This window comes from Phlebotomus papatasi, chromosome 5, assembly GCF_024763615.1.
Source record: "Phlebotomus papatasi isolate M1 chromosome 5, Ppap_2.1, whole genome shotgun sequence".
Lineage (NCBI taxonomy): Eukaryota > Metazoa > Arthropoda > Insecta > Diptera > Psychodidae > Phlebotomus > Phlebotomus papatasi.
The window spans coordinates 2563567-2576301 of NC_077226.1; the positions used below are offsets into that span (position 1 = coordinate 2563567).

The following is a 12735-nucleotide window of genomic DNA, read 5'->3' on the forward strand; positions in this document are numbered from 1 at the left end:
GAATCGGTTAAGTATCGATTTTTGAGTAATTTTACATCCCCTTACGTATACGTATACGGATCCTCCAAGTTTTTCAACCGATTTGGTTAAATTTGGATTTTTTGGAAAGGTACAGCAATTTCGGGTCAGGGTAAGGGCCAACAGGGTAGGCTTTGCTCAGCATTGTCGCAACTGGTTTGGTAACCTGCCAAGTGCTCATGGTGTCTCCTCGCGACAGCCCCTGGGTTATTCTAAATCCATGAGTGCTCTAATCCTCCTAGAGGAGGTTGGACGACAGGCTAACAACCTGTCTCCGGATAAAGCTCTTGTTACGAAACATTCACAAATGCCTCGGATCGGTCTGGATTCTCGGAAACAACACGGCAAACGAAAAAGGAATAATGATTTGAATTTTGCATCGTGGAATGTTTGCAGCTTGTTTAGAGCGGGAGCGTTAAGAACGCTTGTAGGTGAATTTGAGAAATACAAAATCTCTATTCTTGCTTTACAAGAAATTAGGTGGCCGGATGAAGGGCAACGCAGCACAATTAATGGGCATGGTCTATATTACTGTGGAAGCTCTAACAACAGACATGAGTTCGGAACAGGCTTTCTAATACATAAAAAATTAGTAAGCTCAATAATAGAATTTCGACCTGTATCAGAGAGGATCTGTATGATAAGACTAAAAGGGAGATTCCATAATGTGACGATGTTCAGTGTGCATGCGCCCACCCTAGATAAAGATGATGAGATCAAAGAGGAGTTCTATGCTTTATTAGAGGAAGAGTTCGACAAAAGCCCAAAGTATGACGCTAAGGTCATTCTAGGTGATTTCAATGCAAAAGTAGGAAGAGAAGCTTTGCTGAAGCCAACTATTGGGACCCATAGTCTGCATGAGGAATCAAATGATAATGGTTTGCGGTTTGTTGATTTTGCGATAGCTAGAGGAATGATTGTATCATCGACGTTCTTTCCTCACAAACAAATCCATTTAGGCACATGGAGATCACCCGACGGAAACACAATAAATCAAATTGACCATATCCTCTGTGATGTGAGACACTCCTCGGAGGTGTTAGATGTCAAGGCGTGCAGAGGGGCTGATGTAGACTCCGACCACTTCCTGGTGAGGGTGAAGTATAGAATGCGTTTATCCTTGCACGAGGAAGTTTCTGGGACGACACGTATACGATGGCACACGGAAGGTCTCAAAAACAAAAATTGCCAAGAAGCATTCAGAAACGAGATAGAGAAAAAGATCTCTGGACAATACTATGGCGGTGGAGTTGAAGAAAAGTGGCAGAACATAAGAGCTGTGCTCACAGATGCCGCTGATTCAACTTTGGATAAGGTGCCTGTTGAGTCCCTCAGTAGCTTGCACTATCTTCCTTCGTGAAATAATATACCACTTTGTCTTCCTTCGACATACGCTTTATTTCACAGCTCAACTAAGACTAACCTAAAGTATTAACATTACAAATATGTGACATTCGGGAGGAAGGAAATTGCGACATCTATGATATTTAAAGTGAACTTCATTATGGCTATAACACCCTCCCCCCCTTAAAGAAAATTGTTTACTGAAAAATTTCGGCTTACAGATTCAAGCGATCTGGCGGTCGTATTGTACGTTTTGGTCTTCCCTCAGATACCCAGTGGGGCTGTGCCACGATCGCTCCGGCCTGCAAATCATTTTCTGTCTGGTGAGGAATATCGTCAAGAGCATCCTCAAATTCTTCTTCATCATTATGGGAACTGTCGGTTGTGGTCCCTTCAAATGCACTTTCCTGATTATCGGAAGCTTCCCAATAAATTTCATCATCATTAAGCGTTTTTCCGATTCCTACTCTACTTCCTACTTTTCTCAATTGATCTATATGTCTTTTCCAGACAGTCCCATTGTCCATGCCCACAACATAATGCAATAAACCCAATCTCTTTTTAACAGTTCCAAACATCCACTTCTTTCCACCATCCCTGTAATTTCTCGCTCCTACTCTCTCACCCACATTTAACTGTCTCCTTGATATTGACTTTCTCTCTTCTTCCCTACTCCTCTCTTCCCCTGGTAAAATAAAATCAAGTCTAGAACGAATCTGTCTCCCATACAACTTCTCACTTGGCGATATTCCTGTGGCACTGTGGGGGGTTCGCCTATAATTAAGCAATATTGTCGATAATTTTTTGCTCCAAATCGTCCCTATCCGCATCTTTCAAAATGGCCAATTTTTCCTTAATAGTTCTAACATATCGCTCGGCCTGACCATTAGTGGCAGGGTGATATGCCGCGCCCATCTTATGAACAATTCCGTTATTCTTACAAAACTGTTGGAACTCCCAACTAACGAATTGCCGTCCCTGATCTGTGACTAACTGTTCCGGAAGTCCATGAGTTGCAAAAACTTTTCGCAATTCTCTAATCGTTGTCCCTGACGTAATATCCGAAACTACAGCTACCTCCGGCCACTTAGAAAAACTGTCTACCACGATTAAAAGCCATTTTCCGTGAATAGGACCTGCAAAATCAGCGTGCACACGCTGGAAAGGCTTGCTTGCTTCTTCCCATGGATGAACTTCTACCTTTGGTGGGTTAGCTCGATTTTCCTGACAGGGTGTGCAATTGTGAACGAGATCCTCTATATCTCTATCAAGCGAAGGCCACCAACAATATGCTCTTGCTAGCTGTTTCATTTTGCTCGTTCCCACATGACTCTCATGCAATTCTTGCAAAACCTTGCTTCTTAACTTCCGCGGAATATACGTTCTAAGGCCCCTAACTAAGCAATCTTGCTTCAGCGAAAATTCCTCTTGATTAATGCCAAAACTGTGTTCCTTAGACACTCTCTTTCCCGATCGCAATCCCTCCAGCAAAATCTTAACTTCCATCTCTTGCTCCAATTCCTGTATAATCTCTTTACAGGTCACTGGAAGCGTTTCTATTAAATTAATCTGGGCAACTTCAGGATCATCAGTTTCGAATTGCGATTTTACTGGCAATGGTAATCTGGACAAACCATCCGCATTTCCATGCAATTTTGTGGATCTATGCTCAATTGTGAAATTGAAACCTTTTAAAAAGGCAGCATAATGCTGCATCCTCAAAGCAGTGTACTGAGGAATTCCCTTGTTTGGGTTCATTATCTGCGAAACCGGTTTATTGTCCGTAATAAGAACGAAATCCCTACCATACAAATACGAATAAAACTTTTTTATCCCGTAAATGATGGCATATGCCTCTTTGTCAATCTGGGTATACCGTTTCTGTGTATCTGTCAACGTCTGTGAGGCGTAAAATAGTGGTTTCTCAGTCTTGTCTTCGTACCTATGACTCAGGCAGGCCCCGACTCCAACAGGGCTTGCATCTACCGCTAAAACCAAGGTCTTAGATGGATCGTAATGGGCTAAAAACGTCTCACTGCTCATTTCTTCTTTAATGGATTGGAATGCTTGCTCACACTTTTCATCCCACATCAAAGGTCCCTCCTGCTTCAGCAAATTGGTAATCGGATTCATCTTTGTACTAAGATTTGAAAAAAATCGCCCATAATACTGCACAAAACCCATGTATGCCCTCACTTCATCCTTACTCTTTGGCCTTGGCATGTTCTGAAGAGCTTCAATCTTCTTAGGGTCCTTATGTATTCCTTCCTTATCAATCACATAGCCACAGTAATTTATCTTTTCAGCGAAGAACTCGCATTTCTCGAAATTTACTCGCATATTTCGTTCATCCAGTCTTTTAAGAACTTCAGTCAGTCGCGTCAAATGTTCGTTATCATCTTTTCCAGTAACTCTAATGTCATGTAGAAATACCTTAACACCTGGAATGTCGTGCAGCATTGCTTCCATGACGCGTTGCCAGATAGCAACAGCCGACGCAACTCCGTACATCAATCGAGTCGGCTGATACAACCCCTTATGAGTGTTCAACGTCAAAACATCCCTATCTTGCTCCCGGAGCTCCAATTGCATATATGCTTGAGATAAATCGAGCTTGGAGAACCTTTCTCCTCCGGCCATATCTGAAAAAAGTTCTTCCACTGTCGGTAGTGGGTGCCTATCTATAATCAAATTTGGGTTCACTGTGACGCTGTAATCCCCACAAAGCCTCACTGCCCCAGATGCCTTCGGAATCGCCACGAGAGGAGTTGCCCACTTACTCTGATTAACCTTCACATATGCCCCGCATTTCTCAAGCTTATCAATTTCATCTTCGATAGCTTGCTTCTTCGCAAGTGGAATAGGCCTAGCCTTTAGAAAAACAGGCGTCGCGTCTTCTTTCAATTTTAACTCAGCCTCAACACCTACAATTTTTCCCAAAGAATCTTCGAAAACTTTACTGAATCTGACCTTTAATTCTGCAATAGCATCTTCTATCTTCTTAGAATTTTGCATTTCTTGAATTTTATTTACTGACATTATATTGTTCCAATTTAGCCAGTGCATTTTTCGCGACCATTCCCTGCCCATTAGAGGATACCTTGAGGACTCCTCTGCCACATAGAGATGCATGCCTCGCAATTCGTGCCCTTGAACCACCACAGAGACTCTGATGAAGCCCACAATATCAATCTTTGAGCCATTAAATCCAACGAAATTTCTCTTAGTAGCAAAAATTTCCGCCTGAGGAAAATATTTATCTCTGTGATTCATGCTGATCACAGAAATAGGAGATCCGCTATCAATCTCAAAAGCCAAAATTTTTCCCTCCACTTGAATGTCAAGCAAAATTTTATCTACGGCCCTACCCTCAGAATACAGTAAATCTTCTACTTTATTCATTTTCTCTTTCTCTTGAACATCTTTCTTTTTATCCCCCCCTTTTCCCATGCAAATCCGTGCCAAATGGCCTTTCTTAGTACACAGGTAGCAAGTTTTATCCTTATGAATGCATTCATGGGAGTAATGTGTACTCACGCCACACCGGAAACACTTCTTTGGGGGGCCTGTCTTGCCGTCATCCATCGTACTGCGTTGGGGGCGCTCTTGTTCCTTGGTATCCAGCTTCAAAACTTCACCTCCTTCTTTCACTGTCATCTTTAGAGCTGCTTCTCCTTTCTCTGAAGCCTCCATGGCCTTAGCTATATCCACAGCCAGCTCTAGAGTAAGATCCCTCTTTTCTAGTAGTCTCTTCTGGATGGATTTGTTGCGTATTCCCATAACAAATTGATTCCGAATAGACTTTTTTAGGTGATCACAAGATGAGCAGCCAAAATTGCAGTGTGTGGAGAGCTTCCTCAAAGCTGCCAAAAATTCGTCGCACCTTTCTCCTTCCTGTTGCTCCCTTTTTTGAAATCCAAAAATCTCCACAATTTCGTTTGGAGTTGAATCAAAGCATTCTTTTAATTCTGACACAATTTCTTCATATGTCAAATCTCTTGGAGTTCGTGGAAGAATCCTGTCACACAGTTTATTGTATGCTGATTGTCCCATGTAGTGCATAATTACACTTCTCTTCTTTTTCTCATTTGCAATCTCGAAGCATTCGAGACTTTCTTCCAACCGCATCAGCCATCTTGACCACGTTCCTTTTGCAGCATCAAACATCTCGAAATTGGTTGGAAAAGAAAACTGCCTCAACTCTCCCAGAGAGTCTTGCACGCTTGCCTTATTCTCGTTCGCCATTGTTGAGTCCCTCAGTAGCTTGCACTATCTTCCTTCGTGAAATAATATACCACTTTGTCTTCCTTCGACATACGCTTTATTTCACAGCTCAACTAAGACTAACCTAAAGTATTAACATTACAAATATGTGACATTCGGGAGGAAGGAAATTGCGACATCTATGATATTTAAAGTGAACTTCATTATGGCTATAACAGTGCCGAAGAAGAAAAGAAACGATTGGTATGATGAAGAATGCAAATTAGCAATCCAAAGAAGAAACGAAGCTAGACTCAAGACTATTCAACGCAAAACGCGAAGTAATGAACAAAAGTTCATGGAACAAAGAAAAACGGCAAGAAAACTTCTCAGAAGAAAGAAAAGAGAGAAACAAAAGAACGACATCGAGGAAATTGAAGTTTTGGCGGGAGATAGATCTGCAGTCCGAACATTTTACAAGCAAGTCAATTTCCAAAGGAAAGAATTTCAACCTAGATCATTTGTCTGCAAGGATCTGAGTGGAAAAGTTTTAACTCAACCGGATGAATGTCTAAAGAGATGGGCTGACCACTTCTGGGAACTATTAAACCGTCATGAAGACTCAAATGACACTCGAGATCACCTAACAGAGAGCCGAGAAGAAGAAACAGAGGAACCAAATTTTGAAGAAGTTGTGATAGCTATCAAAAAGCTAGGACGCAATCGGGCTCCAGGTGAGGACGGTATAGCGGCCGAACTTATTAAAGAAGGAGGAGATGAGCTGCATAAAGCATTCCATGATTTGATCATCGAGATTTGGAGACAGGAAACACTACCCATTGAATGGAGAAAAGCCATAATATGCCCAATATTTAAGAAAGGAGATAGATTAAACTGCGAGAATTATCGCGGTATCTCTCTGTTGTGTACTGGATATAAGGTACTCTCCAACGTTACGTATAGTAGATTGCTTCCATGGGCAGAAAAGATAATTGGTTCATATCAGGCTGGATTTCGACCGGGAAGATCTACAACTGACCAGATTTTTGCATTGAGCCAGATTCTGGAAAAATGCACAGAGCAATCCATCACTACACATCACTTGTTTGTTGACTTCCAACAGGCATATGATAGCATAAAACGCGATCGGCTATGGGACGCCATGGTATCTTTCGGCGTTCCTCATAAGCTTGTCAGAATGGCAAGACTTTCAGTACTGGGTAATGAAAGCTGTGTCCGTATAAATAACAAGCAATCGGACAGCTTTTCCATTAGCTCTGGACTGAGACAAGGGGACCAGATATCGCCTTTACTGTTTAATTTTGCACTGGAGGCAATTATCAGACAAGTAACCATCAGCCCCAATGGCTCCATATTTAATAGATCCTCCCAAATTTTGGCATATGCCGACGATCTGGTTCTGATTGGCCGAAGAGTGACTGATATACAGCAGAGAGATACCAAGAACTCGAGGAAGCAGCATCGCATATGGGACTCGCAACAAACGAATCAAAAACAAAATATTTGATGGTATCGAAAAACGATGCAACTCACAGTGGAAACATTTCATGTGGAGAGAAAACCTTCGAATGGGTGGATAGTTTTAAGTATCTTGGTTCCAATGTCAACTCCAAGAATGTAGTAAGCACAGAAATTGCCTCAAGATTAAACCAAGGAAATCGGGCGTTTTATGCTTTACTACATTTATTCAAGTCTCGGTCCCTATCGATCCACACCAAATTAAAGCTCTACAAGACACTTGTGCGGCCAGTGGTAACTTACTCGTGTGAATCCTGGACAATCACAAAAGCTGATGAAAATAAACTTGCCTCTTTTGAAAGAAAAATTCTTAGGAGGATTTTTGGTCCAGTAGAGGAAACGGCTGAAAATTGGCGAATCCGTAGGAACGATGAGCTCAAACGGCTATACAAGGATGCGAGTTTAGTTGCACACGTCAAGGCCACACAAATACAATGGGCTGGACACATTGTGAGAATGGAAAAAGGTACGCCAGCTAAGCGAGCATTTGAAAGGGAACCAGCAGGAAAACGTGCTAAAGGTCGACCCAGGATGAGATGGTTGGATCAAATAGAGGGAAATTTGAGAAAATTAAATGTAAGAAATTGGAAAAGGTTGGCTGAGGACAGATTAAAATGGAGACAGGTTGTGAATGAAGCCAAGGTCCTAGACGGACTGTAGCGCTACAAATGATGATGATGACAGCAATTTCGAACCCAGCTCCATCGGTCTTCATCGGTAATGAATCGGTTAAGTATCGATTTTTGAGTAATTTTACATCCCCTTTTTAGTAATATTCCCTAAGAAAAATGTTTTTTTTGATTTTTCTCAATATTGGCCCAAGATTTTTCAACTATTTTCGGATATGTTTTAGAGTTAGTCCAGTTGAACATTTCGCCCAAACATACCTATGACCGGAAAATTCGCCATTTTGAATTATTGAAGGTCAAAGGTCAACTACTTTTGGAGGGCCCATTGGTTAACCGATTATATAACCGATTTGGTTAAATTTGGCTTTTTTGGAAAGATATTGCAAATTAGAATCCGGCTGCATCGGTCATAATCGGTAATGAATCGGTTAAGTACTGATTTTTTGATTTTCAAATGCTTTTGTGATTGATTTATGAATCAATTTAATCTCTAGTAGATCAGTGATTCCAAAAGATCATGCAAAAAAAAGCTAATTCACGGTGAGCTCTGTCTCGTGAGTTCGAGCATTCCGCAAAGCTGGGAAGCTTTGCCATCTCTTTTTACTTAAATAAAAGTCAGTTTTTCTAATAATTGAGAAGATATTTTTAGACAAGAGTTAAATTTGAGGTTATTTTTATGAGAAAATGTTTCAATGATATATTTAACGAATTATACTTCTGAACAAGTCTAAGAATTCATAAAACAAAATAATATTGTCGCTTTATTAAATTTCAGATAAATATTGTTTTAGGATAGAAGTCCTATCGTGGTAGACTTAAAAAGAATTCGAAAAATTATCTTGCTATCTTGATCCCGGGAATAAGCGTATTTTCGCGCCCGAAAAAAATTTAGGGAAATGGCATTATGCACCTAGAAGTGATTGCGTTTGATTAAGTCCAAAAAATAGCTGTATTTATAAAAAGGACTTTTTTAGTTTTTACCCGGAGTTGTTCAAGAAATTGTCAGAATATTCAAAAATTTTACCTCAATTAAAGAAATTTAAGTTTTTTTTTTTTTTTTAAATAAGCATAAACTATGATGAAAACATTCATGGAGCAGATGTCGAGCATGATGTCTATGCTGACCAGTGTCATGTCCAAGCTTATTTAATGATTGAGATTCTTAAATTAGCAACCTGGAACGCCAATGGACTGTGCAACCATGCACAGGAAATCAAAGCCTTTGTGACAGAGCATGGAATTGATGTGTTGTTAATCTCCGAGACGCACTTCACTGAAAAATCTTATTTTAAATTGCCAAATTATAATCTGTATTTGTCTAATCACCCAAGCGGACGAGGACATGGGGGTGCGGCTGTCCTAATTCGTGACTCGATACAACATTATGAAGAAAGCAAATATGATAAAGAGAATATCCAAGCAGCCACTGTAGTTATTGAGGACCTCGTTGGAAATCTCAAGGTTTCAGCAGTTTATTGTCCTCCTCGTTATAGTAACAAATATCAGGATTATTCCGAATTTTTTAAATCGCTGGGAAGTAGATTCGTCTGTGGAGGTGACTTCAATGCAAAACATACTGAATGGGGTTCCCGTCTTGTAACTCCCAAGGGAAGAGAGTTATTGAAAGCTATGTCAGACAACGGTTTACAACACTGTTCAACAGGTGAACCCACATACTGGCCCACTGATAGAGCAAAGATCCCTGACTTGCTAGACTTTTTCGTTCTAAAAGGCATCAACTCAAACCGTTGTAAATCTGAGTCTTGTTTAGATTTATCATCAGACCACACTCCAGTTATTATGAGCATTTATTCGTCTGTCCAGGGGGTGAAGACTCCATCAGGTCTGTGTAATTCCCGCACTGACTGGGCACTGTTTCGTAGGGAGTTGAACAGCAGAATTTCTTTGAATATTTCCCTCAAGTCACAAGAAGAGTTGGAGATTGAGGTGAATAATCTTACTGAGGCAATACAACACTCAGCTTCTGCCGCGACACCACATAAATCCAAACCTATCAAACCAAATGAAATCTTACCTCAAAATGTCAGAGCCCTGATCCTAGAAAAACGACGCCTAAGGAAGCGATGGCAGATTACTGGTTGCCCTATTGATAAACGTAACTTCAATAGGGCGTGTTTGCAACTGAAATGTCTACTGAGGGACGTCCGCAATGCGTCTTTCGAAAAATTTGTCTCTGAACTTTCTCCTGGAGCTGATACTAACTACAGTCTTTGGAAGGTGACTAGGGGATTAAAACGTCCACAAAGGAATATCCCTCCAATTAAAATGCAGAATGGCGATTGGGCCAGGAGTGACAACGAAAAGGCTCATCTCTTTGCTGATCATCTTAGTGAAGTTTTCACGCCTTGGAGTACAGATGAAAAGAACAGTGATCTCTCACATTTTGAAAACTTTCTGAATAGCCCAAATCAATTGGATCTTCCTATAAAAAACTTCAGTATAGGTGAAATTGAAGATGCAATTTGGGACATGAAACCAAAAAAGACTCCTGGTCTGGATGGGATCACTGGTAGAATACTTCGGGAGCTATCCTTGAAGGCGATCAAGCTTCTTAGGCTTATATTTAACGCAGTTTTGAGGCTGGAATGTTTCCCTAGGCAGTGGAAGAAGTCAGAAATCATTATGTGTGGTAAACCTGGGAAAAAACTCGAGGACTGCAGCTCATATCGACCCATTAGTTTGCTCAGTGTCCTCTCTAAAGTATGTGAGAGACTACTTGTTAAAAGACTCAGCCCAGTCCTGGAGAAGAACTCTATCATTCCTGATTACCAATTCGGGTTTAGATGCGGTCATTCAACAATAGAACAGGTTCACCGTATTGTGGACAGAATTGGTGAGTCATTTGAGAATCAGCAATATTGTTCTGCAGCCTTCTTAGACGTGAGCCAGGCTTTCGACAAGGTTTGGCACACCGGTTTGTTGTATAAGCTGAAAAGACTTCTGCCTCATCAGTGGTTTTCCATATTATCTTCTTATCTGCGTGATCGTTTCTTTGTGGTAAGATATCGGAGTGCTTCTTCTGATACTCGCCCCATCTTCTCTGGAGTTCCTCAGGGCAGTGTCCTCGGACCGATCCTTTACTCCATTTATACGTCAGATATGCCAAAAACGAATGAAAATATGCTTGCCACCTATGCTGACGACACAGTCGTGCTTTCCTCCCACAAAGATGCCGTGGTCGCGTCTGAAAGTCTCCAGGCTAATTTGAATGATATTGAGGCATGGTCCAAAAAATGGAGATTAAAAATCAATAGCCAAAAGTCCACTCATGTTACATTCACGCTTAGGAGAGGATCCTGTACTCCAGTGTTCTTGAATGGAGACCAAATTCCGCATAAAGAAGACACTAAATACTTAGGAATACACCTGGACAGACGACTGACCATGAAAAAGCATATTTGGGCTAAGAGGCTCCACCTTAGTGAAACAATTAGGAAAATGTATTGGCTTTTGGGAAGAAATTCTCAATTATTCACTGAAAATAAGCTTTTACTTTATAAAACCATTATAAAGCCAAAATGGATGTACGGCATCGAAATCTGGGGAGCTGCATCTACGTCAAATATACAAATCTTGCAGAGGTTTGAAAACCGGATGTTAAGAAATATTCTAAATGCCCCTTGGTATGTTCCTGCCTCTGTAATTAGATGTGATTTAAACATGCCAACTGTTCAGGATGAAATTCGAAGAAGTGCTCGCAAGCATAGGCTAAGGCTTCTAGCCCACTCAAATTTCCTCGTCCGCAAACTATTGTATGTCCAACCTAGGAGAAGATTAAGAAGGAGTAGAACCTTGGAGTTTGACAATTCAAGTTTGGAGATATGAAACTTTTTTTTTCTGGAAGGCATATCATTGGATTTGCTCTTATCGTGTCATTTTTTTTTTAAATCTTTGTAAGACAAATTGGTTGCTTATTGTATTATTTATACAGATTGCAATAAATAAGTGCGCCAAAAAAAAAAAAAAATAAGCATAAAGTGTTTTTCAGTTTCGCGCTTCACAAAACAGTATATGTTAATGTGTAATTCAACAATGGTTTAACAAAATGATATCTAATGGTAGGCAAACACGCATTATTGTATGAGCATAATAGCACAATCCCGTCAGGTGCGTAATTCCTGGATCAAGTATAAATTTTATTTGTCTTCGTTAGATCACTTTATTACTTCTTTAAATTCATATACTCTTCCAATCACATAAATTGTTCTTTGATTTATCATATCATTTTTCTATGTTTCTGTAAACTTCGCCAAAGCTTAATCAATTAAAAAAAAAATGTTTTTAAAAAATCCTAGAAATCGAGTCGGATAAATGTTTAAATAATACCCGAAAATTTGAAGGGTTGTATCCGTGATCCGCCTGACCCGCAAAGAATCATGCGGGTACTCGCGGGTCGGGTCGGGTATGCAGGGCTCTAGTTTAGTTTGTGCTTACGGTGAATACGCTTAAAATGACGCAAAGCTCAAACACAAAATGGTTAATACGCTTAAAACACGCACAGTTCAATGATAAAACGGTTATTGCGCTAAAAATCACGCACAGCTCAATCATAAAACGCTAAGGATTGTGCATAAAAAAAAGCGCATTCTTAACTATTTTATCATTGAGCTATGCATGATTTTAAGCGCAATCTCAACCGTTTCACGATTAAGCTGTGCGTGATTTTAAGCTATTAACCTGAACCGTTTAACATATGTTCTGTACGAGTCCCGGTCAAAATCCCGAACGCCAAAATCCCGAAAGCCAAAATCTCGAATTCTTAAAAGTGTCACAGCTACTCCCACGATTGTATCCACGCTTGCTGGAGGCAAAGGGAAATCTTCTGAGTCTTAGAAACATTTTCCTCCATATAATTTCATCAATTTCAGGATTTTTAAAATTCGGGATTTTGGCTTTCGGGATTTTGGCTGCCACCGGTTCTGTACATGTTTTTAAGCGTAATTTTGAGCCTTTTATGTTTAGGCTGTGCATGTTTTTGAAG

General features: G+C 40.4%; 1 protein-coding gene across 1 annotated transcript; it reads right to left on the reverse strand.

Annotated features, from left to right (window-relative positions):
• Positions 1-2142: 2142 nt before the first annotated feature.
• Positions 2143-5607, reverse strand: LOC129808668 (uncharacterized protein K02A2.6-like). The gene has a single exon (XM_055858440.1). It carries the CDS (start codon positions 5605-5607, stop codon positions 2143-2145), a length of 3465 nt encoding a protein of 1154 aa, XP_055714415.1.
• Positions 5608-12735: the final 7128 nt, after the last annotated feature.

Coding starts and splice junctions, on each gene's coding strand:
- LOC129808668 (XM_055858440.1), bottom strand. CDS start 5,607: ATGGCGAACGAGAATAAGGCAAGCGTGCAAGACTCTCTGGGAGAGTTG.